The 25728-nt window shown below is 39.5% G+C and overlaps 1 protein-coding gene and 1 long non-coding RNA gene across 2 annotated transcripts in view; one reads left to right on the top strand and one right to left on the bottom strand.

Moving 5' to 3' along the window:
* Window positions 1-25728, top strand: part of RIN2 (Ras and Rab interactor 2) — a 231602-nt gene that overhangs the window by 170683 nt on the left and 35191 nt on the right. The window contains 2 exon segments of the mRNA XM_020986767.2: window positions 19196-19388; window positions 23728-23839. Coding sequence (XP_020842426.1) covers window positions 19196-19388; window positions 23728-23839 — 305 coding nt within the window.
* The window catches only part of LOC110208646 (uncharacterized), a 68035-nt gene continuing 61688 nt past the window's right edge, over window positions 19382-25728 (bottom strand). The window contains exon 5 of the long non-coding RNA XR_013484624.1: window positions 19382-20962. This is a non-coding gene — a long non-coding RNA (uncharacterized LOC110208646). The remainder of the gene's footprint in view (window positions 20963-25728) is intronic.

Here is a 25728-nt window from a genome sequence, read left to right as displayed (position 1 = left end):
TTTCCTCTCACCTCTTTCTTAAAACTTTTGCAGTCTGGCTTCTGACCTCAGCATCCTTCAACCAAAACTATGCTGTCCAAAGTCATTACTGATCTCTTAATTGCCAAACCTAATGGCCTTCTCTCAATCCTCACCCTTCCTGACCCCTCTGCAGCCTTTGACTTGATACTCTCTTCTCTCTAGGTTTTCATGGCACTGCTCTCCTGGTTCTCCTCTTAATTTCTGACTATTCTTTTTCCTTTGCTGGATCCTCATTTATGTCATGTCCACTAAATGTGGGGGCATATCTTAAGGTTCTGTCCTGGTCCCTCTTCTCCTTGTACACCACTTCACTTAGTGATTTCATTGCCATTTCATGCATATTACTCTCGGATCTACTTGTCCAGCCCCAACCTCTCTCCTGATTTTCAGCTACCTATTAGACATATGAAACTGGATGTCCCAGGGACATCTAAACTAAAATGTCCAAAATTGAATGAATATCTTACCCCGCCCCCCAAACTCTCCCCTCTTCCTAAATTCTCCATTACAGTCTAGGGTACCAGGGTTGCAACCTAAATGTCATCTTTGACTCTTCACTTTTCCTTAATTCATCCCCCCATATCCAATCAGTTGTCAAGCCCTGTCTACTGACTTCTGTCAGATATTCCCCCTTCTCTCCTGACACTACAACCAACCTAGTTCAAGTCTCTCTCCACTCCAGTCCATTCTCAGCTGTCAGAATGATCTTCCTAAAGCACAAAACTGACCATATCACCCTACTCCCCATTCAGTAAACTGCAGTGACTCCTTTTTGTCCTCAAGATCAAATATAAAATCCTTTGTTTGGTCCCTTTTTGTCTTTCCAGTCTGATTACACCTTGCTGCTCTTTAACTTATTACATCATCCAATGCTGGCACAAGACCCTCCATCAGCCAACTTAGTGCATTTTCCCTGGCTGTCTGCCATGCCTGGAACTCTCTCTGTCCTCATCTCTGCCCCCCTGGCTGCTCTGGGTTCCCACAAGTCTCAGCTAGAGCCCTCCTTTCTTCAAGAAGCCTTTCCCAGTCATCCTTCATCTTAGTGACATCTCTCTGAGACTACCCCCAGTTTATCCTATATGTATATATTGTTTGTACATGGGAATAAAACTGTTTATGTGTTATCTCCCTCATTAAACTATGAGCTCCCTGAGATCCTTTCTTTGTATCCTCAGTGCTTAACAAAGTGCCTGGCACATAGTATTCACTTAAAAAATACTGCTTGACTGGCTGATTGACTGGTGTAGTAGATAAAGCCATCAACTTGAAGTAAGGAACCTAGGTTCAATTCTCACCTCAGACATTAGCTGGTGTAAGTCATTTAACCACTCTAGGCCTCAGTTCCCTCATCTGTAAAATTAGTGGACTGGACTCAATGTCCTCTAAGGTCCCTTCTAGTACCAGATCTAAGATCCTATTAAATAATGCCTACAGCATACTGGGCATTGGGAAAGAACAGCTAGAACATAGACCTTGCGTTCTATTGAGGGAAAGACAGGTACATAAATAATTCATTCAGGGAGAGTAAGAGACAAAGCCCTGTTGTGGGGTGTGAGCCAGAGAAGGCCTCAGTAGGAGGCAGTATCCAAGTTGGGACTTGAAGGAAGGCAGAGACTAACAGTACATTTCCAGTGTGAGTGACAGAATTGATATAGGAGCAGAGATAGGAAAGGGGAAGATGAGAAAAGGAGATAGAAAGTAGTCCAGTTTGACTAAAATAAAGCTGGACAGGTAAGTTGGAGTCAGATTGGAAAGGATTGTATGTACCAAGACTGGGAATTGATCATTTATTCAGTAGGCAACTGAAAGTTATTGTTATTGCTTTTTAGCCATACCTCTACTAATCCAGCCTCAGAAACTTACTTCTGCTGCTGTGTGACTCTGGGCAAGTCATTTAACCCTGTCTGCTTCAGTTTCCTCATCTGAAAAATGAACTGGAGGAGGAAATGGCAAACCACTCAAATATCTTTGCCAAGAAAACCCCACATGGGGTAACAAAGAATTGGACACAACTGAAACAATTGAACAATAAGAGGAATGACACTGTTATAATAATATGTTAGGAAGATTATTCAAGAGGTGATGTTGAGGATGAATAAGAAAATGAATGGATTAGAGTCAGGAAGACCTAAAGGAAGATGTTACACTAGTTTAGGTGAGAAGAGAGTTTAAAGGAGTATAGTTTCAGCAGCAGTAGACAAGTGAGTTAGATGGGAAAGATATTGTAGAAACGACAGGATTTATAGCCATTGACTGGAGGTTAGGGGTGGAAAAGTGAAAGTAAATAATGATTCCAAAGTTATAAGCATGAGAGTTATAGGCAAAGTTATAGGTGCCATTAACAAAACTAAGGAAATTAGTTGGATTGGCAGATTTAGAGAAAAAGACATAGAGTTCCATTTTAACCATGTTAAGTTTGAGATGCCAGTGGGACATGAAGTGAAGAGGCTGTTAGAAACAAAAAAGTTGAACAATGGGGAGAATGATTAAGGCAGGGTAGGGTAGAATAGAATTAGAACTCATTTGCAAGGGGCAGTTAGGTGGTACAGTGGATAGAGCAATCAGCCCTGGAGTCAGGAGGATTTGAATTCAAATCCAGCCCCAGACACTCATTTGCTGTGTGACCAGGGACAAGTCACTTAACCTGGACTGCCTCCAAAAAAAAAACCATCTCATTTGCATAGAGGTGACAATTGAAGCCATGGAAGTAGAAAGTCTTTTTTCAAAGTAAGAGTATAAAGAGGAAAATTCAAAACATTGGGGAACAAATTGTATTTCAGTGGCAAGAGGAGGAGGAGGAGGAGGAGATAGTGAAAGAGAAAAGTCACAGAAATAAGAGAATCATGACAAACCAGTCAGAGAAGGAAGAGGAGCCTCCTTCCAAGGGATGAGAGGATATCATAAAGGAGGGGCTAGACACAGTGTCAAATGACCAGGAGGTCAAGGAAGATGAGAGAAAAAAAAATGGATTTCACGATCAAAGAAATGATTAGTGACTTTGGAGATAGTTTTATTTAGGAGGCTGTTAGAGATGGAAGCCAGATTACAAGGGGCTGAGGAACAGATGGTAAAGTAGTGGAGGTAGATGTTAAATATAGCTTAAAGGTAGGAAAATGTCAAAGGAATATTTTTTTTTCAGAGGGGAGACAGTATATTTGTGGGTTGAGGGAAAGAGGCAAATGTAAAGTGAGTGATTGAAGATAGATAAGCATGCTATAGCAGAAAAATTCTAAACTTTTAATGAGGAAGATCTGAGTTCAAATTCCATCTCAGACATCAGCTGCATGACCCAGGGCAAGTAACTTGATCTTTTAAGCCTCAATTTCTTCATATAAGTGAGGGTAATAATAGTATCTACTTTATAAGTTTTCATGAGCATCAAATGAGATAATACATAGAGAGCACTCTATAAACCATAAATCACTATAGAAATGTGACTTGTTGTTATGGAACAAGGTCACGGATGGGTTAGATGATAAAACTGAGCACGTAAATAGACAATGGTCTGATAGCATGTAAAACTACATTATTGTCAAAATCCTTTCTATCCACTCTGGACTTGTTTATTGTATTGTCATCTACTACGGTTTCTGGAATTATGATCAACAACAAAATGCTTATGGCTGCATTAATTGATTTGATCTTTAAAGAAAAAATCATTGGCATCATTCAAGAGAACTTTCAGAGACATCAGAATGATTTTTTTTCTGAAACTGGATTAGATAATTATCTATTGCTGGATAGAATGCTGGAAGGAACACCTGAATTCAAATCCAGCCTCAGATACTTACTAACTGTGTGACCCAGGGCAAGTCATTTAACTTCTGTTTGCCTCAGTTTCCTCGTTTGTTATATCTGAAGATAATAAAAGCACCTACTTCCCAGGATTGTTGTGAGAATCAAATGAGATAATAATTGTAAAGTGCTTAGCACATACTGTTATATAAATGTTAGCTATCATTATTATTATAAGTGAAGTACTATGTAAATTATAGCTATTATTATCGCTATTATATTTGTTCTTTGGACAGAGGACAAAATTCACCACTGTTTGGCATTTCTGATCATTTGTCTTCTTTATGTTTGATATATAATGTATATAAGATTTTCACTTCTTCTGAGCGGTCAGTTCTTTTCCAATCAAGTGTTGCTTCGTTTCTGTCCTTTATACATGCTCCCTCTTAAGCACAGATCAGCTTGGGAATCTCAGTGCCTCCAGCCATTGCCCACATGTCTTAGGCCTCTTCTGTTCCTGCTTCTGGCCCATTGACTTGAGTGATATCAATTGTTTGGTTCCAGTTACTTCTCAGGCAACCTTTGCTTTAATATTACAAGTGTTCCATTCCTTATAGAAGAACAGAATGTCTTCTGAAAATTAAGACTAACATTTCTCCTGGATACCCCAGTTATATATGGCAGAATAAATGGCAGCTGAAAAGATGGTTGTCACCCGGATCATCCAATAGTGAGTGAATAAATGAATGAAAAAGATTTATAAAGCAGTTACCATGTGCAAAGCACTATGCTGAGTACTGCAGATACACAGAGAAAAGCAAGATAATCCCTGCTCTCAAGTTGCTCATATTATTATTTTTTTTTTTTTTTGGCTAGGCAATGAGGTTGAGTTGCCCAGGGTCACACAGTTAGTGTTATGTGTCTTAAGGCCAGATTTGAACTCAGGTCCTCCTGAACCTAGGGCCAGTGCTCCATCCACCGTGCCACCCAGCCGCCCCAAGTTGCTCATATTCTGATAGGGGTGAAACAAAAATATGTAGGAGGTTTTTAACTATAACTCAGATGGAAGAGTCCTTGGGGAACAGTGCCAAACCTGATGGTAATGTAAAACGATATCCATTTCTGATGTTGAACCATTTAACAGTGTCAAAGACTTTGGTGAGAGCTTTCTTTTCTGAGTCTTCAGTAGCTGTGGCTGCTGAGGGGTCAGGGGCTATAGAAAACCTGCAGAATCAGTTGCCAGGTCACATCTCTACAAGTGTTGCTTCTCTAGATGATGGCTTTGGAGGGCTGGTTGAAAACAAGACTAACAAGGGGTAGGGGAGAAGGGGTGCACACAGACTGCTATTCCTAGGGCTCTTGGGCTCAAGGTCCCTAGGCTTTTTCCATCAGTGTCTGAAGGGAGATGGTGATCAAGGTGGTGGCAGTGGTTTGACTCACTTGGCACATGCTGCTTCTTATCTGTCCCTCAGGGTGCCACTTGCCTCAGCCAGGCTGGCTTTCCTCCTCTACTTGGCAGCTGGTGGGGATGGCTCACCTTTTTCCACAGGAATCATTCCTCTGAGTCTGGATGATATCTATAGGGGCTTGGCTGGAAGCAGGACCAGTGGTCTGGGGACATTACTATTCCTGGGTATCATAGGGGCTTATCCTCCTGTTGGTGACAATTGATTGGTATTTGGTGTTGGTGGCAAGGATGGCAAGCCTTTTTTCTACAGTGATTGCTCCCCTCAATGACAGCTGCAGGGGAGGGCTTGAAAATAGGGCTGGTGCAAGGGGAAGGGGCGAGAATGCCTTTCCCAGAACTCTTGGGCTGAGGGTCCTGGGTTTTCTCCAAAGGTGTATTAAGGGAAGTGGTGGTTGAGGGGTGGTTTGAATTATGTCATACGCCTTCTCCTGTCTCTCCATCATGAAAAGATGCACTGGATTTTTTTTAGTGAAGTATACAAACTGAGGTCCTTGATTGAAAAGGAATGATGTAGTAGCATTGAATGAGTGTGTTGTGGTTTTCGTTGTTTTATGTTAATGTGAACATTGGAGTCTTTCACGTCTTGAACATTTTCTGTGGTGGAGGAGATAAACCAGTTATAAAATAGCTATTCCTATTATTACATAGTAAGTCCCTTTTCTAGAAGGGGGCACCATTACCCACATTTCTGGGAGACTCTAAACAAAAGCCATTCCTAAGCTTTGGTTCAAAGATTTCCCCAGATTTAGAGAATCCAGGTTCATGTGAATACAGAGCACAGCTTTTTGTGGGAGGTGACTCTCTGGCCTATATTAGGTCACAATAGGATTTGGTACTCACATCGACATTACCTTTGCCACTGTGAAGGAGATGAGAAGTCTACTGCCTTGTGGCTCCTCCCAAAGTTCTAGAAATTACTTTGTACGTGTTTTTTATTTAATTTTCTTTATACATGTTGTTTCTCCCGATAGAATGCAAGGTTTTTGAGGGCAGAGAATGTTTCTTTTTTGTTGTTTTCATATCCCTAGCACCAAGCACAGTGCCCAGCACATGGTAGATACACAAGTTTGTTGTGTTCAGTGCTAGAATTGTGATTAATCTGACCTTCTTATTGGCTGACCCTGATTTCGCTGGTGTGAAGAATCAAAGCAGAGGTAATGCTCTGTACTTTTCCAAGTAGAAGTCTTCCTCTCTAGCCCTAGGCCCGTGGCCTAGGTGGCTAAGAGCCAATGTTACCTTTGAGATTCTTAGTGCTGATTATTTTTGAAGGTGTTTGCTGGTAAACATGGAAACAATAATTCTTTGTCTCTTTAGATTTAAACACGGAAGCTAGGTCCTATTGTTGATGGGCCTTAGGGAAAGGCCCACATGAAGTTGTGACATGGGGCTTTCATTAAGAAACTGATGAAATTTTTCAAATAATTGAGAAACCCAGCTTCTCTGATTCTTCTTGCAAGCCTTAGATTAGTTAATTGAGGAAGAATACTTCTGGGCTGATTACAAGTCATTATTTGTCCTTATTAACTCCCACTGGGTTGACTGAGAAACTTCAGGTGATAACTTCACTGTAGCTTAACAGGGATTTGAAAACATAAATTAGGGGTGTTTTCACCACTTTGAAAAGAATGAAGTAAAAAAATAATTTTTTTTCTTTGGGCCTAAACTAACATTTCTCAAATCATGGGCAAGAGAAATGAATTAGTAGGTTAGAGGGTTTTTTTAATTTTTGTAAGTTTTTATTAATATTTTCTGCTTGTTATATCACCATAGTTATCCCAAGTATTGCTCCCCTTTATCTCCCTTCCAGAGAGTCATCTCATATGACATTGTATTTTCTGGAGAGAAGGGAAAAAAAGCCAGGTAAACGTTTTTAAAAGCCCCCAAAAAACATGCAATAGGTAACACCTGTGGACCTCTGACCTCCACAAAAGGTTAGGTTGGGCGTGCCTTCTCATTTCTTTTCATCTTTATAATTTTGTTGCATTTACTTTTGATTTTTTTGGTGTCATTGCTATTTCTATTTACATTATTATAATTACTGGGTATATTGTTTTCTTGGCTCTGCTTACTTCACTCTGCATCAGTTCATGTAAATCTTTCCATGCTTCTCTGTAGTCATCTCACATTATTCACAGCACAGTAATATTCCATTATATGCACGTACAAAAATTTGTTTAGCCATTTCCCAATTGATAGGCATCTGTTTCCAATTCTTAATTATCAAAAAGTGCTGCTATAAATATTTTGGGGAATATGGTGACTTTTCTTCTTACGGATACCTTCTTTGAGGTTATAAGCCCAATAATGGAGTTTCTGGTTCAAAGGGTATGGGCATTTTAGTCACTGTATTTACATAATACCAAATTGCTTTCCAAAATGGTTGTACCATTTCACAGCTCCACCAACAACCTACTAGTGTGACTATTTTTCAAGAACCCTCTAACATTGACTGTTGCCATTTTTTGTCATTTTTGCCAATTTGCAGAGTATGAGGTAAAACCTCAGGGTTGCTTTGATTTGCATTTCTCTTACTATTAATGATTTGGAGCATTTTTTCAGGTAATTGTGAATACTTTGCCATTCTTTTGAGAACTGTTTTTCGTATCCTTTGATCATTTAACTATTAGGAAATGGCTATTAAAGATTTTTTTATTGTTTATATATCCTGGATACCAAACCTTTAACAAAAAAAATTTGATATGATTTTTTTTCCCATTTGACCATTTCCATTTTTATCCTAGGTATATTGACATTGTCTGAGTAGAAGCTTTTCAGTTTCAAGTAATCATAGTTACCACAAGTTATTTTTCAATTGTCTTTCTTGTTTGTGCTTCTTTCAGAGCTTCTGTTTGTGCATTTTTAAAAAAAAACTGTTCGTGTTCTTCTTTTCTGGAATCACTATGGCTAAGTCATTCTTTCTGTCCCAGCCTCCTACCTCCACCCCCACCACCAATCCCCAATTAAAAATGGATGGGGGGAGCAGAGCCAATATGGCAGAGTAAAAGCAGTGACTTGCTTGAGCTGTCCCCCAAACCCCTTCAAATACCCATAAAAAATGGCTGTAAAGAAATTCTAGAGCAGCAGAACCCACAAAAAGACAGAGTGAAGCAAATTTCCAGCCCAAGACAACCTGGATGGTTGATTAGAAAGGTCCATTTCACTAGGCTGGGAGAGAAATGCAGTTCAGCATGGGCAGTCAGGCAAAAACCAGGTCTCAGCAAACCTGGAGCATGCCTCAGGGGACTGAATCACAGGCAGCTGTGGCAGTTTCCAGACTTCTCAACCCACAAATGCCAAAGACAACTTAGAAGGTCAGTAGGAAAAGTCTGTGAGTAGTGAGAGAGAGAAGCTTGGTCCCAGCCCCAGTCCAGGCTGTAGCCCTGGTGTGACAGCTGCTTCTGGAGCTTCCAGCCCACAGACTAAGAGGGAATCGAGTGGCTGGTCAGAGGGGGATTGCAGGTATCTCTTTGCTGGTGCTGAGGCAGGATTCTCTTGCTTTGCCTGTGCTTGGATCTGGGTCACTATTCTGGGTGACAATCCTGGGATGAGGAGGAGTGCTGGTGTGGTGGAGATTGTAGTAGCAGTGGAGAGAGAATGCTCCTCACAGTTCCAAGGCTTGTGGTCACTCATAGACCAGAGCACAGGCCAGGAAATGAGTAAACACCTCGCCCTTGATCATATCACTTTGGAAGAACTGAAAACTTACAGGTCCTTAGAAATATCTCTGAAAATAGCTGCACAAAACCCCTGAAGCTTGAGTCAGTACATTTCCCACACTGGAAGTGGACCCCTACCTTAACAAAGACTTTAAAACTCAAGTAATTGGGTGGGATCATGAGCAAACTGCGCAAAAAAAAAGTCATGCCATAGAATCTTTCTTTGCTGACAAAGAAGATCAAAACATACAACCAGAAGAAGACAACAAAGTCATAGCTGGTACATCCAAAGCCTTCAAGAAAAATATGAATTGGTCCCAGGCCATGGAAGAATTCAAAAAGGATTTTGAGAAGCAAGTAAGAGAAGTAGAGGGAAAATTGGGAAAGAAATGAGAGAGATGCATGAAAAACTAGTCAACAGCTTGCTAAAGGAGACCAAAAAAAAAACTGAGGAAAATAACCCCTTAAAAAAATAGCCTAACCCAAAAGGCAAAAGAGGTCCAAAAAGCCAATGAGGAGAAGAATGCCTTAAAAAGCAGAATTGGACAAATGAAAAAGGAAGTCCAAAAGCTCACTGAAGAAAATACTTCCTTAAAAATTAGAATGGAGCAATTGGAAGATAGTGACTTTATGAGAAATCAAGACATGGTAAAACAAAACCAAAAGAATGAAAAAATAGAAGACAATGTGAAATATCTCATTGGAAAAACAATTGACCTGGAAAATAGATCCAGAAGAGATAATTTAAAAATTATTGGACTAGCTGAACTCTATAATCAAAAAAAGTGCCTAGACATCATCTTTCAAGAAATTATCAAGGAAAACTGCCCTGATATTCTAGAACCAGAGGATAAAATAGAAATTGAAAGAATCCACCAATCACCTCCTGAAAGAGATCCCCAAAGGAAAACTCCTAGGAATATTGTAGCCAAATTCCAGAGTTCCCAGGTCAAGGAGAAAATATTGCAAGCAGCCAGAAAGAAACAATTCAAGTATTGTGGAAACACACCAGGATAACATAGGATTTAGCAGCTTCTACATTAAGAAACCGCAGGGCTTAGAATATGATATTCTGGAGGGCAAAGGAGATAGGATTACAGCCAAGAATCACCTACCCAGAAAACAGAGTATAATCCTTTGGGGGGGGAATGGACATTCAGTGAAATAGAGGACTTTCACGCATTCTTGATGAAAAGACCAGAGCTGGATATAAAATTTGACTTTCAAATACAAGACTCAAGAGACACATGAAGAGGTAAACAGGAAAGAGTAATCATAAGGGACTTATTAAGGTTGTACTGTTTACATTATTACATGGAAAGATGAGATTTGTAACTCATGAGACTTTGTCAGTATTAGGGTAATTGGAGGGGAAAAATTATATGTATAGATAGATTGATAGATAGGAGTCACAGGGTGAGTTCATGATGAAGGGTGATATCTGGAGAATAAAATTAAGGTGTGAGAGAGGATTATACTGGTAGAAGGAGAAAGGTAGAGGTAGAATGGGGTAAATTATCTCACATAAAACAGAAAAGAAAAGGTTTTTACAGTGGAGGGGAAGTGAGGGAAAGTGAGAGGGAATGAATGAACCTTATTCTCATAGGATTTGGCTTAAGGAGGGAATAACATACACACTCAGTTGGGTGTGGAAAGCTGTCTTATCCTATAGGAAAATAGTGGGGGAAGGGGATAAGAGAGCAGGGGGATGATAGAGGGGACAGCAGATTAGGGGAGCGGGTAATCAAAAGCAAACACTTCTGAGGAAGGACAGGGTCAAAAGAGAGAATAGAATAAATGGGAGGCAGGATAGGATGAAGGAAAATATAGTTAGTTTTCCACAGCATGACTACTATAGTGTTTTGCATGACCACACAAGTATAATCTGTGTCGAGTTGCTTGCCTTCTCAATGAGGATGGGTGGGGAGAGAGGAAGGGAGAAAATTTGGAACCCAAAGTTTTAAAAACAAATGTTAAAAAATTGTTTTCACATGCAACTTGGAAATAAGATATGCAGGCAGTGGAGTATAGAAATCTATCCTGCCCTATAGGAAAATAGAAGAGGAAAGGGATAAGGGGGGGAGATAGAAGGGAAGGCAGATTAGGAGAAAGGGTATTCAGAATGCATGCTGTCTTGGGGTTGGGGAAGAGATGAGATGGGGAGAAAATTTGGAACTCAAAATCTTGTGGAAGTGAATGTTGAAAACTAAAAATAAATAAATTAATGAATCTTTAAAAAATGGGTGGGGCGGGGGAGCCTTCTAACAAATAAGCATAGTCAAGCAAAAACAAATCAACCTAATGGCCTTATCCAAAAAATGTTTGTTTCTTCTATAGCTTGAGTCCATCATCTCTCTGTCATGAAACAGAACATGAATAAGCATGGGTCACATGCATCATCATAGATTCTCTGAAAACATGGTCGGTCATTGCTTTAATCAGAGTTCTTAAATCTTCCAGTTGATTTTCTTTACACTGTTGTAATTATGTAAATTTTTATCCTGGTTCTGGTCATTTCACTCTGTTTCAGTTCATGAAAGTGTCAGGAGTCTCTGAAATTTGTATTTCTTACTGTATAATCATTCCACCACATTCATGTACCATAATTGGTTCATCTACTCCTCTATTGACGAACTACCACCCCTTAGATTCCCATTCTTTTCTTTTAATTACCATGCCCTCTTAGATTCCAGTTCTTTTAATCTTCCCTCTTCCCTCCCACCTTTTTATAAATCAAGAAATTTGTTTTGCTTGTAGTTGATCCATTCTTGGTACTATCCTTAACTAATCCCCTTCCTATCCCTACTTATTTTTCTGTTGAGTTGGATATATTTCTAAACAAAACTCTTATATATTCACATACACTTAACCCTCCTTTGTCCATTTGAGTAAGAGTAAGGTTCATCCGATGTCCATTCCCCCATTATGAGAAATATCAAGTTCTATGTCCTCATCCTTCTTTCTACATTGCTGTATTCCTTTTATCCTGCTTTAAATTCTTAGAATAAAATCAATCTACTCCTAGATCCTCTGGTTGTTTATTTGATTTTAATTTAACTTCCACAGTACCTTTGAAGATGTTATGGTTCTGTTTCTTCTTCCTCTTTAGAACGTTAGCACTGCATCGTCATGCATCCTCTTCAATTGCTCAACTTACTTTTCTAGATTTCTCATGCCTCTTTACATTTGTTTTTCAAAAAGTTCCTACTCAACCCTAATCTTTTCATCAGAAATGCTTAACAGTCTTCTCTTGCATTACTGGTCCATTTTTTCCCTCATTGGAGGATACTCAGTTTTGCAGGGTGAGTTATAATTGATTGCAAGCATGTCTTTGGTCTTTTGGAATATTGTATTCTAAGATCCTTTGTTTCTGGTAGAAGCTACCAGGTCTAGTGTGATCCTTAATGTAGATCCTTGGTATTTGAATGGCTTCTTCTTGAATGCTTGCATTATTTTTCTTTGACATAGAAACTTTGGATTTTGCTATGATAATTTGTTGTTGTTGGGAAGATTCTTTCTTAATGTGAAAGGTAGATTCTATCCTCATTGTACTCTCTGATTCTGACAGATCTAGGCATTTTTTCATTTATAACTTTTGAAATATAGTGTCCAAGATTTTTAGAAAAATCATGGTTTTTAAGGAGTTTGATGCTTAAATTATCTCTTCTTAACTTATTTTCCAGGTTAGTTGTGTTTTGATATCAGTTGTCTTAAATTTTCCATTTTTTAATCTTTTGTTTTTGTTGTGGTATTTATCTTGCTTCATTTATTCAAAGTATTTGAAGTCTTTGTAGAAAAATTTTTTTTTTCTGTTGAGTACCTGCTTGTAATTGGTATGATGATATTCCGTCCATCTAGTTTGGATTTGGGGGCATCTCCAGATCTACAGTAATTATAATATAGTGACTGATTTTTCTTCAGTTCTCTGTAGTATCTCAAGACAGACTGATAGTAATAATAATACTATCTAACATTTATAATGCACTTACTCTGTTCCAGGCACTGTGCTAAGCGTAAGGTCTGTGCTATTATTAACTCCATTTTGTAGATGAGGAAACTGAAGCAAACAGAAGTTAAGGGTCTTGCACAGAGCCACACAACTACTAAGTGTCTGAGGCTGTATTTGAACTTGGGTCTTCTTCACTCCAGGTATAGTGCTCTATCCACTGCACCACCTAGGTGCCCCATGAATGCTAGGGATCCCAGAACCTTAGGGCCTGGGGTGGACTGCTCTAGGTCACTTCCAAGGTCACCACCACAGTGCATTTCCAACCACCTTGGTACTTTCTCAGGAAGCTCTCCACTCTTGTTACCTCCCATCACAGAACCTTTCAGACTATCTTTATTTCTGGCCTATATCTGGTTACACTGGGAAGCTGCTGACTTGTCTGCTTGTTCAGGCTCTGGCTTTGCTAGTAACACACTTTCTCATCATCATCTAGGGACTTGTTGACTTGCCTTGTTGACTTCTTACGCAGCACTGGGATGAAATAGGTCGCTTGCTGTATATTTTTCTCGTTGGATTTCTTGATCATTATTTGGCCTGGTGTGATTTTTAGGTTTTTGCTGGAGTTAAGTGTTGTTGAGCTGTTCCTTTCTTCAGTCAGGCAGCCATCCTGGCCTAGAATCTGGTAGAAATCCAATCTGAGTTGTATGATGCCTAGAGTTCCCCATGCTGTCTGAAATGCAGACAAACCTGTGATTCTTTAACTCTAAAGGAGGATGATAATAGCATCTACCTTGAAGAGCGGTTATAAGCATTAAGCTAGATAATATTTGTAAACTGCTTAGCATAGTGTCTAGCACTTAGTAGGCTGTGTATAAATTATTTTTCTCCCCTCCTCCCTTCCCCTGTTATATAAGGCATGTTGTTAAGGTGCTGTGGATTCAAAAACAAAAAAACTAAAAGTTCTCCTCGAGCACCTTATAATCAATTGAGAATCCATGCTTCACATCTTAGCTATTTCCCAATTTAAGAAAAAATAACTTCTTTGTTCAGCTTAACAGATGTGTATAGTTTAGACTTGTATTCTCTTGCTGTTTCATGTAAGGAACTATGTTTGACTGAACTCTGTACCAGTTGTAGACCAATGAGTCTTCAAGGGCAGCTTTCTACAGGTTTAAGTTGAAGAACAGTTCATCCAGTCTGCATGGGAAAACAGTACCAGATATAGTAATTCTGCTATACACTTCCTATTGAATAGGAGCTATGGGCTTATCTGCATGAATGAACAAATGGAAAAAGTAATTACTAAGCACCAGTTGCCCTAAATGCTAAGGATACAAATACAAAAAAAAATTGCCCCCAAAGAGCTTACCTTCTAACTGGAGGAGACAACACAAATAGGCAAATGGTGGCCAAGGAGGATATTTTGTAAGCTGCTTGACAGCAGGGATTGTCTTTTGCTTCTTTTCGTATCTCCAGTGCTTACACAGTACCCGGCACATAGTAGGCACTTAATGAGTGTTGTCTTTCAAATCTGAAGGAGTTATGATGAAAAATGCTATCCATCCCCAGAGGTGTCTAGATACAGATTGAAGCATACTTTTTTTTTACTTTATTTTTCTTGAGGTTTTTTGTCTGTTTTCTTTCACAACTTGACTTTTGTGGATATGTTTTGCATGACTATACATGTATAACTTATATCGAATTGTTTGACCCCCTCAATTGAGGGGGTGAGGGCGGCAGGAAGGGAGAGCATTTGGAACTCAAAGTTTTAAAAACAAATATTAACAATTGTTTTTACATGTAACTGGGGGAAAATAAAATAATACGAAAAAAGATCAAAAAATAAGTAAAGGTTGTCTTTGAACATAATAGGTTCATTAAGCATGAAGCATAACTTTTTTCTATAACTTTCCCTTTACTCTCTAGTATCCTGGAGTCCTTATATCCCTAAGAAGCCCTTTCCATTTCTAGACTGAATTCCTCTTTGGGCTCCACCTCTGACCTTCCATAGGACTTTGTCCACCATGCTATAGAAACCTTCGCCCTGGAAGCTAACCCATGCCCCTGGACTACCTCCATCAACAGCAGGGTCCCCCAGGATAAGCTCATCACCAGAAATCTCATTATAGAGATTGTTTTAGCTTTGGTATTCACATCTCATCTGGAGGCTCAATTGCCTCTGCCCCTCTGATTGGAAGACTGGAGGGTGGAGTTAAAAAACTCCTCCCAAAGCCCCCCCCCCCATATAAAGAGAGGGCCAGGAATTTCCAGCCAGCTCTTCATTTTCCACCAGTTTCTCTGCTTAGTTTTGACTTCACCAATCTGATATCCAGGACTTGTGCCCCCCTCCCCCACTAGCTTTCATTCAGTTTGGATTTCTGTTCCCAGCTTTTAGCATAGCACTTGGCACATAGTAAAAGCTTAGTAGATGCTTATTGACTGGCTAGCTAAACTGCTCTAATCAGAAAGGTTTTTCTTATATTGAGCTGCAGTTTTCTTTTCAGGAGCTTCCTACTGTGGCTCTTGGTCTTAATACTACCCTCCAAGCATAAACAGAACAATCTTAGCTCTCTAACGTGAGAACTCTTCAGATACATGAAGACAGTATGCATTATGTCCAGCCTGAATCTTTTTTTTTTTAAGCTCGGTACCCTCAGTTCCAGAATTTTGTCATGGTTTCAAGTATCCTCACTATCCTATTAGCCTTCCTAAAAGAAGTCCAGTTTATCCAGAATCTTACTGTTGATGACAAACCAGTTTCAACCACAAACACAATTTCACAATAACGAACATTTCAGAAATTGTGGTATCTTCTAAAATGTCCTCAATCCTTTTTTTCTGACAATTCTGCTATCTTTCTAAGATGGTCTCTGTCATTTTGTTGTAAGTCTTATTATTAGGACGCAACTCTACATTCTGATTTTGCGATAGTTTCTGCTGTAGAAACACAAGGATTATAAATTATTTAAGCATTCACTTTATGGATGGACAGCTTTCATAATACAAGCTAGAATGTGTGCCCAAGTATATATTGCCAAATACTTGGCAATCAACCACACTGTAAAAATTAAGGTTTTTTTTTTTGGGGGGGGCCTATATTTGTTAGTTTGCTATGTAGTATATGTAATGCTAGACCTGGAGTCAGGAAAAACTGTCAGGTATTCAACTTACTAGCCGTGTGACCCTGGATCAGTTTTTTTGCTTCTCTCAGTTACAGTTTCCTCATTTGTAAAGTGGGCATAATAGGGCAGTACCTCCCAAAGTGATTATTCAAGTAAAATTAGGTAATAATTTGCAAACCTTAAATTGCCATATAAATGCCAACTATCATTATCATTATTATTATTATTATTAGCTATCATGATTGTTGGGCATACTCCTTGATTACAGCAGTTCTCAGACTCTGAGTCCCACTGAAGTCAATAAGGGATAGATTCTACACAGTGAGACTTTCTGTCTGGCTCTTACAGTTTCTGATGGAAATCTGAAATTCAAGACTAGCTCAGAATTATCACATTTTTTACATCTTAGAGAAAAAAAAGCAATCAACACGAGTTGAAAACTGTCAAGAATTCTCATTCCTGCTGGCAGCCTGCTGCAGAATAGCAGCGGTTCAGGTTTCAAAGAACTGAGTCTTCAAAAGAAGAGGTTTGACTTGGGGCTTGGTATATACAGTGATTTTTTTTTCCAGTGGCTGAAATTCACTATAAATGCAAATAGCCAGATGAAGTTATCTTATAGAACATATATGAAAAATGCTCCTGAGAACATGAGATATAAATTAAGAGTTGCAAGATCTGAGAAATGAAAGGGTGTGATATTTCTGAACACAACTCCACCCAAAAAAGTGGGAGTGGAAGCAAAAGGAACTAACCCCAAAGGCAACATTTGGCAGCTTATGAAAGAGCCACAGTCATTTTAACCCCTAACCCCACTGCCTCACCTTTTTTGGCTTTGAGATGTTCAAAACAATATCCCTTGCATCTTTCCAATTTTTTTTCACTTTCCTCTTAAGTTGCAAAATGTTCTTTTGTACAATTGATGTGGATTTCTAGGCGTGAGACCCAAGTCTAAGCAGCAGCCTCATTTATCCTTTATAAATAAATACAAGTCTAATCAAGAATCACAGACCTAGAGCTAGAAAGTATTTCAGAGGTCATGTATTCTAAACTCTCATTTTACAGATGAGGAAAATGAGGTCCAGCAAAGTTAAGTGACTTGTCCAAGATCATAGCAGTAGCAAGTACCAGAACAGGATTCAAACCCAAATTCTGTGACTCCAAAACACCATACCATGTACTGTTAATAGAATAGGTGCACTGTAAGAAAGGAGGAAAGTCTAGTAAGTTATGTTTTAATTGTTGAAGTAGCCACTGAAGAAACTTTGGACAGAAGCCAAAGAATAAAATATTTGGTCCCTGTCACCTCTGGTACATGAACCTAAAAGCTCTGAGGAATTCAATGTAATTTACCTTCTTGAATTTGACAGTCTTAACTGTGGTCAATATTGAAGCTCATTGACTATGATTCTATTTGTATTGTGTGCAGATTTCATACTTTCAGACTAAGGTGGTGGTGGTGGTGTTTAGTCATTTTCAGTCAGGTCTGATTCTTCATGACCCCTTTTGGGGGTTTTCTTGGCACAGGCACTGGAGTGGTTTGCCACTTCCTTTTCCAGCTCATTTACAGATGAGGAAACTGAGGCAAATGGAGTTAAGTGACTTGCCCAGGGTCACACTAAGAGGGTGAGGTCAGATTTGAACTCGGGAAGATGAGTCTTCTTGACACCAGGCCTTGCACTCTTTCCATTGTGCTACCTAGCTGCCCTTTCATACGAAGCTACATCCGGTGATTTTTCAGTTTTTCAAAGAAGTGTCGAGTGCTTTTTTTTTTCTCCTTACTAAATACAAATGACTTGGATAAAATCCAGAACTGGGAAAAGGAGAGACAGTAAGTGAGGCCATATAAAGGAATACCCATAAAGGTCTTACCTTTGTAAATGACTAAGTTAACCCCTCAATTTAGACCAGTCATGTTGGTCTATGGTATATAATTATAGGAGCAGCTTGTTAAACTGATATAAGCCTAGAGTAACATCTTTAAAATTGGATGGTTAAGTTAAACTTAGGAGCCAACAGAGCCTGACAGAAATTACTTGCTTCTAAGAATTACTGAGTACAAAATAATGTTTGAAGAGCAAAAGTTAAAGATGTTGACATACTCTTCTTCTGAAGATATTTCAGGTTTCACATTTATCCCAATAAGCCTATACGTACTAAAGATAGAAGAGATGTGAATGCGAGCAAGGATGGAGGGTTTGACAAGATCTTCAATATTCTCCCTTCCTCACACCAACCATACCTTTTTGCTTCATTAAAGCAGGTCTGGTATAATATTCATGCAGCTGCACACATAGTGGCATGATAACAGACTTGTCTTTTCCCTCTAAAATATGCCAAAGACAGCATGGCATAGGATCAGATGAGTGATACAGCATCCTACAGAGTGTGGCCTTTGTTTAAAAAATGAAAAACAAAAAACCTAGATTCGCTAAAATGAAGGTTTTACTGATTTAAATAGAATAGTATTAAATAACTCCCCTGTTCAACATATTTCAGTGGCTCCATATGATGCTAAGATAATAATAGCTCACATTTAAATAGAGCTTTAAGATTTGTGACTAGGTGGCATAATGGATAGAGCACTGGGCTTGAAGTCATGAGGATACAAGTTCAAATCCTCAGATACTTACAAGCTGTAGGACCTTGGGTTAGTCACTTAGGCCACTGTTTGCCTCAGTTTCCTCATCTGTAAACTAGGAATAATAATAATAGGACCTACCTTCCAGGGTTATTGAAAAGATCAAATGAAATAATATTTGTAAAGTGCTTAGCACAGTATCTGACACATATTAGTCTTATATTTTGTTGTTCAGTTGTGTCCAACTCTTTATGATGTCATTTGGGGTTTTCTTGGCAGAGATACCAGAATGGTTTGCCATTTTCTTGTCCATCTCATTTTACACATGAGGAAACTGAGGCAGAAACAGTTAAGTGATTTGCCCAGGGTCACACAGCTAGTAAATATCTGAGGCCAGATTTGAACTCAGATCTTCTTGACTCCAGGCTGGGCACTCTATCTGCTTTGCCACCTAGCTGCCTGGGTGCTTTATAGTGCTGGCATTAGGAAAATAATTTGGCAGCATATGGAGGCTGTATTAGAGAGAAGAGAGACTGGAAGCAGATTGAACTAGTCTGTCCTCCAGGGTCCCTTCCTACTCTGAGATTCCAATAAAGAGTTTTGGTTTGAAGAAAAAAAAAATCATATCGCAGCCCTTTAAACACCTGTTTTCCCTCTTCCCTCTAGTTTGGTGAAAGACATGGAGAATGTCTGCCTCGAGAAAAAGGATCTGAAAAGCTACCCCCGGGATTCTGGCTATGACAGCCTCTCCAACAGACTCAGCATATTGGATCGCCTTCTGCATACTCATCCCATATGGCTACAGCTGAGTTTAAGTGATGAAGAGGTAGCAGGAATTCTCCAGTCCCAGCCTCCAGGGGTAAGCAAGAAAACTTCAGCAGAAGAACTTTTTATCATCTGGGTTATCATCTGGATGGCTGATCAAAAGGGTTTGACCTCGTGCCTTTCACATACATGAAGGTCCTGTGACTTCACAAGGGGGATGGGAATTCCCAGCACTGTCATGGGTATCAACTCCAACTCAGTAACTTAAAGTCTGAATTGCCACAGGCTCATTGAGGGTATGACTTACCCATAATCACACAGCTAATGAGTATCTGGAGTAGAATTTGGACCAAGGTCTTCCTAACTCCCAAGTCTAGCACTTCATTCACAATACCACACTGCCTCAAACCTTGCATATAGTAGCCATTTAATAAATGTTTGTCTCCTTGAAAGTTCTTTGACTTTTTATTTTTAACCATAGGGTCCAATGTCAGGTTTATAACTCGGAGAGAACGATGCTTATGGTTATACTTATGTTAACTGTGAATCTTGTCCTTATGATGGAAGGTAATAGTAGCTATCTGAGCAGACAGCTAGAACTATGCAAGTCCCCACTAAAGAAGGCTAAGAACCCAGCAGTCTAATTAAGGTGCTATACCTGGCTTTGACTTTGAAGGGGGATTTCAGCCCTGGGATGGGGGAAGGGAACAGGGAAGGCTGAAGAGCTAGTGCAGCTGAGTGGCTCAGTGGATTGAGCACTGGGCCTGGAGTCAGGAAGACCTAAATTCAAATCTAGTTTCAGACACTTACTAGCTGTGTGATCATGGGCAAGTCACTTAGCCTCTGTCAGCCTCAAACTTATCTCCTAGAGTTGTTGCTCGGATCAAATGAGATAAAATTTGTAAGGCAATTAACAAAAGTGCCTGGCACATAGTAGACACTTAATAAATGCATACTCCTCTACACTCTCCTTATTCCAGGGACTGAGTGTCTCATGACTTAGAATTCAGAATGAGCCACCTTCTGAGTTTCCCAGTTGCTGCTCTGGCATGAGGCTAACAATGCATGTCAGGTCTTTAGTTTAGGGGTAGAGAGTTTTTGGAGATTGTAGACCTTTTTGGTTATGCCTCTGCTAGAACTTTGTAACCTCGCTCTTCGTTTCCTGCCTGAAAATTCCTCTTAGTGACTTGTATTACAGACAATCACTTAGGGACGAAGACTGGATTTTACTATCCATAAAAGGATGCAGTGTCTGGTCCTGCTAGGGTAATTTACCACCAACTGTGTTTAAAAACACAATTAGTTATCATAGTTGATTTAATCTTTGAAGGAAGTAATGCTGTGTAGCAGAAGATATTGTGGGCCTCCAGTTTGGGTATTATATTTCTTATCACAAATGTTGTAGATGCCTATACTTGCCCATGGGGTTGGTAGTTCTGTGCTGCATTCCTTCAGACAAGTGGGTTTTGCCTAGTTCGTAGGCAACATTGCCCTTCCCTTTCCCTCACCTACAGCAGGTGAGTAAAGTCGTGCACTCCTGCTGAGACTTGCATGAGGAGTGTCTCTGGCAGACTGACTCTTCTGTCAGCCCTTCAGACGGATGTCTTTCTTCCACCTTTGATTTGGATCTTGGCGAGCCGAGCTTCCCCCGCATTGGCATGCTGTGAGCTGGAGTGAAGGCAGAAGAAATATGTGTCAGAAACAGCCAGAGAAGAGAGGAAGGCCAAGGGATGTATTTCTTAGCAAAAGGAAGTGAATTATAAAGAGGGAAAAGATGTTTGAGAAAATAACTCAATTCAATATTTATTAAGCAATGCAAGACGTTCTGACAAGTGACAAAAAGGAGACAGTCCTTACCCTTAAGATCTTATATTGTGATGGGGGGAATCTTACTCATATGCCTAGAAGTCAACTTAGTGTAATAAAAAGTAATTTCAAGAGCCAAAGAAAATGAACAACTGGGAAGTTGAAGATCATGAAAGACTTTATGTGGGACAGGACAGCATGGGGGGACACCTGTGCAAAGTGGAAGGGGAGAGCCAACTTGTGAAGGCTTGGAATTCCAAGCTAAAGATTTCATATTTATACTAGAAGTAGCTGCTGAAACTTTTGAAATAGGAAAGTAATGTGGTCAGATCCTGTGTTTTAGGGATTTCAAACTGGCAGACTTAAAGAGGAGGAAAGTGATGAAAAGGCAGAATGGTGACATACTGTTCTAGTTTATAGGAGAGTTGTCAACATTGTTCATCTCCTAGCAGTACTGTACTCCTTCCACAGAAGAATGTATAGAAAGCCTTTCCCTCAAACTTTGAGAAAACCAATTCTCCTTCTCCCTACCAAAGTGCCCAGAATAGTGCAAGGCACAGAAAAAGCTTGTGGAACTGAAGACTGAAAACTGCTTTCATTACCACACATAAAAAGCATAACTCATGTATATGGTATTTTAAGGTTCACACTTTACTTAATCTCATTTGATCCTCACAGCAACCATATGAGGTAGGTTCTATTAATAGCCCCATTTTACAGATGAGAAAACAGGCTGAGAGAGGGTAAGACCAGGCTTATACGGCTAGTAAGTTTTGGACAGGATTTTTACTGACCTTCCTGATTCCAAGTCCAACATTCTATCTCCTATACCACATAGCTGCTTACATAGTAGATAGCACTTTTATACAGTTTTGCAAAGTGCTTTCCATGTTATCTCATCATAACATAAGCCCAACCTCCTTGCAGCCCTGGCTGGTGGACATGTGGGACATTTGGGAGGGGAGGGCTCTTAGTGGACAAGTATATCTATCCGTAACTGATGGGGAAGAAGCTGTGGCTCAGGTGTGACTTGGCCTTAGACATAAAAGCTGCCAGGCTGGCTTGGCAGGGATGGGATATAGCAGGTAGGTAAAATCTCTTGCAATTTCACAATTGTGCCTTATTCTACAGATGTGTTTAGCATCTGGGTGAAATTGAGTGGGGGTGGAGGCAGTGAGGAGAAATGAGCATGATGTTCTGATGTTCAAGTAAAGGAAAATAGGAGGGGAACTTTCTTCTACTTTTTAAGGTATATGCCTTTTGACCAAGTCCAGTGCATGGCAGATGTGACCTACTCTTGTTTGGAATTTTCATAAGAGTGAATTAGCAGTAAACATCCTTAAACACCTTAGGAACAGAGCACTGATCCTGGTCAAGGGTGAAACTGCTTCTAGGGAGTTCAGTGACCTTTTGTGAAGCCCTGGTATTTAACCACAATCTAGTAATATAACTACCATCTAGAGCAGGTTCCCCAACCCTGAATTCTAGGGATGGCACAGTGGACAGAGCTCTGGACCTGCAGTCAGGAAGACCTGAATTTAGATGCTTTCTAGCTGTGTAACTGGACAAATCACCTTACCTCTGCCCACCTGTTTCCCCATGTGGAAAATGGGGAGTAGAATAGTGTCTACCCCTCAGGGTTATTGTGAGGATCAAAGCAAATAATATTTGTAAAGGGTTTTGCAAATCCTAAAGAGATAGATAAATGCTAATTATAATCAATCCCTGAAAGTCATTTACTGAATGGTGCCCTCCTCTCCAGTGGCACAGTATCTTGGATGCAGTAAGAGCTCAGTAATGTTTATTGAATTGAAATTAACTGAAAACTTCTGTCCAGTAGATGCTCTTTCCTGCCACATGTGAGGGAAGAGAGAATTAATTTCCTCTCTAACAGTCCCATAGCTGCCTTCCAGCAATTTTTTGAGTCTACTCTGCATCCCATCCATCCTTCCTAGAGGTAGGCCTCACAATGACCCTGGGAGATAGGTCCTTCACATATTATCCTCATTTTACTAAGGGAAAAATTAACATTACTGGAGGCTAAGAGCATTTCATTTGCCCAAAGTCACATAGCTAATAAGTGGCAGAAACAGACCAAAACTCTGATCTGACTCCAGTGCAATGGTTCTCACCATTCCCATTAATACCTTGCCATCCCTCAGCAACACCATTCCACTCCTGACAGCTGGCCACCCATTTTTTAAGAGTAACAAAGGAATTAGTAACTCAAATTAGGGAAAGTGAGGTGTTTATATAAAATGAAAGTCTACAGGATGTTGGAGAAGTGGAGGGTAAAGTAGCTACATGCAGAGGAAATATGAGAGACAGTTAAAAATTACCATTAAAAAATTGCAGTGGGATAAACAATAATAACTGGAGTAAATCTTTCCTCTGCAGCTTGCTTCCTGTTTGACCTTGGTCACTTACCTCTGGTCCTGAGTCTACTCAACTGTAAAATAATGAGTTTGGAGTAGATGACCTCAAAAGCTCACCTATGAGCTGTATACATTACTAAGGAGCATTTTAAGCCTCTAACATAAAAATTGCAGTGAAGCAAGCCACGTACAGTATGACTTTTGGAGTTTTAAGTTTTTAAGTGACAAAACTTTTTTCCCCCTTACAACTAGATCTTCCTGGTTCGAAAATCTTCCAAAATGCAAAAGAAAGTCCTCTCGCTTCGTCTGCCCAGTGAATTTGGGTCATATCTCAAGGAATTTGCAATAAAGGAAAGCACATATAGTAAGTAGCTGGTGTATATTTTAGTCATCAATTGTATGAACTGTTTCACTATTTTGGGGGCTTCCCTAACATTTTTAGGAGAGGCTGTGAATTGTGGCTAGAGTGTAGGACCCAAGGGTGATCAGATATTCGCAGATATAACACTAGTTCACTGCATGACTATCACAGTATTTAACTTCTTTGTGATCTAAGGTGAAAGGGAGGTGCACAGACGTTCTTGGGCTGAAATCTGCCTCCCAATAAACCTCCACTCGTCTTTGAAATGGTGCTCATCAAAAGTCGAATTCAATCCTTGGAGGTCTGGGTGGGAATTAGCTCTGTTTCTCCCATCTCTTTTCAAGCTATTTAAGCCAGACAAAGCTACAACCTCTTTGGTTTGTACTTATTGCTTATCAGGTATGTGAAGCCTCAGTATAGGTCATCTTCACAAAAGCCAAAGATTTAAATAAAGAGAGAACAAATAGTTCCGTTGATCTGCCAGACACCAGAAAGGGAAAGCAAGATAGACGGGCAGACCAGAGAAGGTTCATCTGGGCTGAAATCATGTGTAAAGTTAGCAACCAGGTTCTAGTCCTACAGCCTTTTAGGGCTAAACTTGTCATATAGGTGTGCTCTCATCTTTCCACTAGAACTTTAGAAACTCCAGTTCTAAAGTTTAATACTGTCCCATTGTTTAACCTTACCTTTACCCTTTTAAAGAAGCAGAAGTTATATATTTTTTTCTTTTTAAAACAGATTTTTGCTTTGATAGCTTTTGTTTTTACATCACATTACCCCCTGTACTGCTCCCACTCACCCTAGGGAACCATCCCTTTATACAAAGATTTTTTGAAAAAGAAGAGGGGGAAATTTTTTCAGCAAAACCAACCATCCTAAAAAGTCTGATGTTACATACAATATCCCACCCCTGTGGACCTTCACCTCTGCAAAGGAGTGGGGGAAAGTGCCTTCTCATTTATCTTCTTTGGAACCAAGATTGGTCATTATAACTTTAGTTTTTCTCATTGATCACCTTGGGGTGTTCCCCCAGCAGAGGTATCTCTGTGTAAAAGGTTATTGGCATTTTTGTAACTTTATTTAATTCCAAATTGCTTTCCAGGACAGTTGTACCAATTTAGTATTCCACCAATTATTTTAGTGTATTTTTCTTTTCACAACATTCCAACATCTGTTTTTCCCATCTTTGTCAGTTTTCTGAGTAGGGGATCAGGTTGTTTTTCTAAAGTTAATGGTAGAGATTAGCACACTCAACTTTTGAGTTTGTAACTTTTTTTTTGGACCAAATGACCTTCAACTTTGGCTGTGAAGCAGTGTGATTTGTATATGTCAAGTATCTTTTAAGACTGTGTCTGCATTAAATATTGACATGTAAAGATGCATGTCTAGTGTTGTTAGGAGTGTAGACTTAAATGAAATAGCACTGATTCATTTATTATTAATGGAGACAGCAGATATATTAGCTAAACAAATGTGATGATATTGGTCCCAATATAAGATGAAGGAAGATATTAAGTCAGTGTTTGATGTTCACCAAATAAGCTAGTCAAGAAATGGCAGTTCTTACCAATTGTGTTATCATTCCCAACATCCAAATGAATTTAGCCAAAAAATTCTTTTTTATTCCTACTGTAAATTAATTTAAAGTTTTGTAGAAGATGCTAAATTCTTGCTCTTTAAAATTCCATCCTGCTGGCAAGAGATTCCATGATACCTCATTTTTTCCCAATTAGGTTTATATGGTACAAAGTGGAACAGCAGTGTATTCCATGACACTTTCCCAACGGTTCGATCAGATTGACTAGGTAATCATCCCTGGAAACGATCAGCTCTCTTCTATCCTATTCTAAAAGCAACATAGATCTAGAATAACCAGGGCTTACTTTATGTGT

The sequence above is a fragment of the Phascolarctos cinereus genome, unplaced genomic scaffold (genome assembly GCF_003287225.1).
Source record: "Phascolarctos cinereus isolate Bilbo 61053 unplaced genomic scaffold, phaCin_HiC Scaffold_2;HRSCAF=192, whole genome shotgun sequence".
NCBI classification, from domain to species: domain Eukaryota; kingdom Metazoa; phylum Chordata; class Mammalia; order Diprotodontia; family Phascolarctidae; genus Phascolarctos; species Phascolarctos cinereus.
This window is presented reverse-complemented; position numbering and strand designations above follow the sequence as displayed.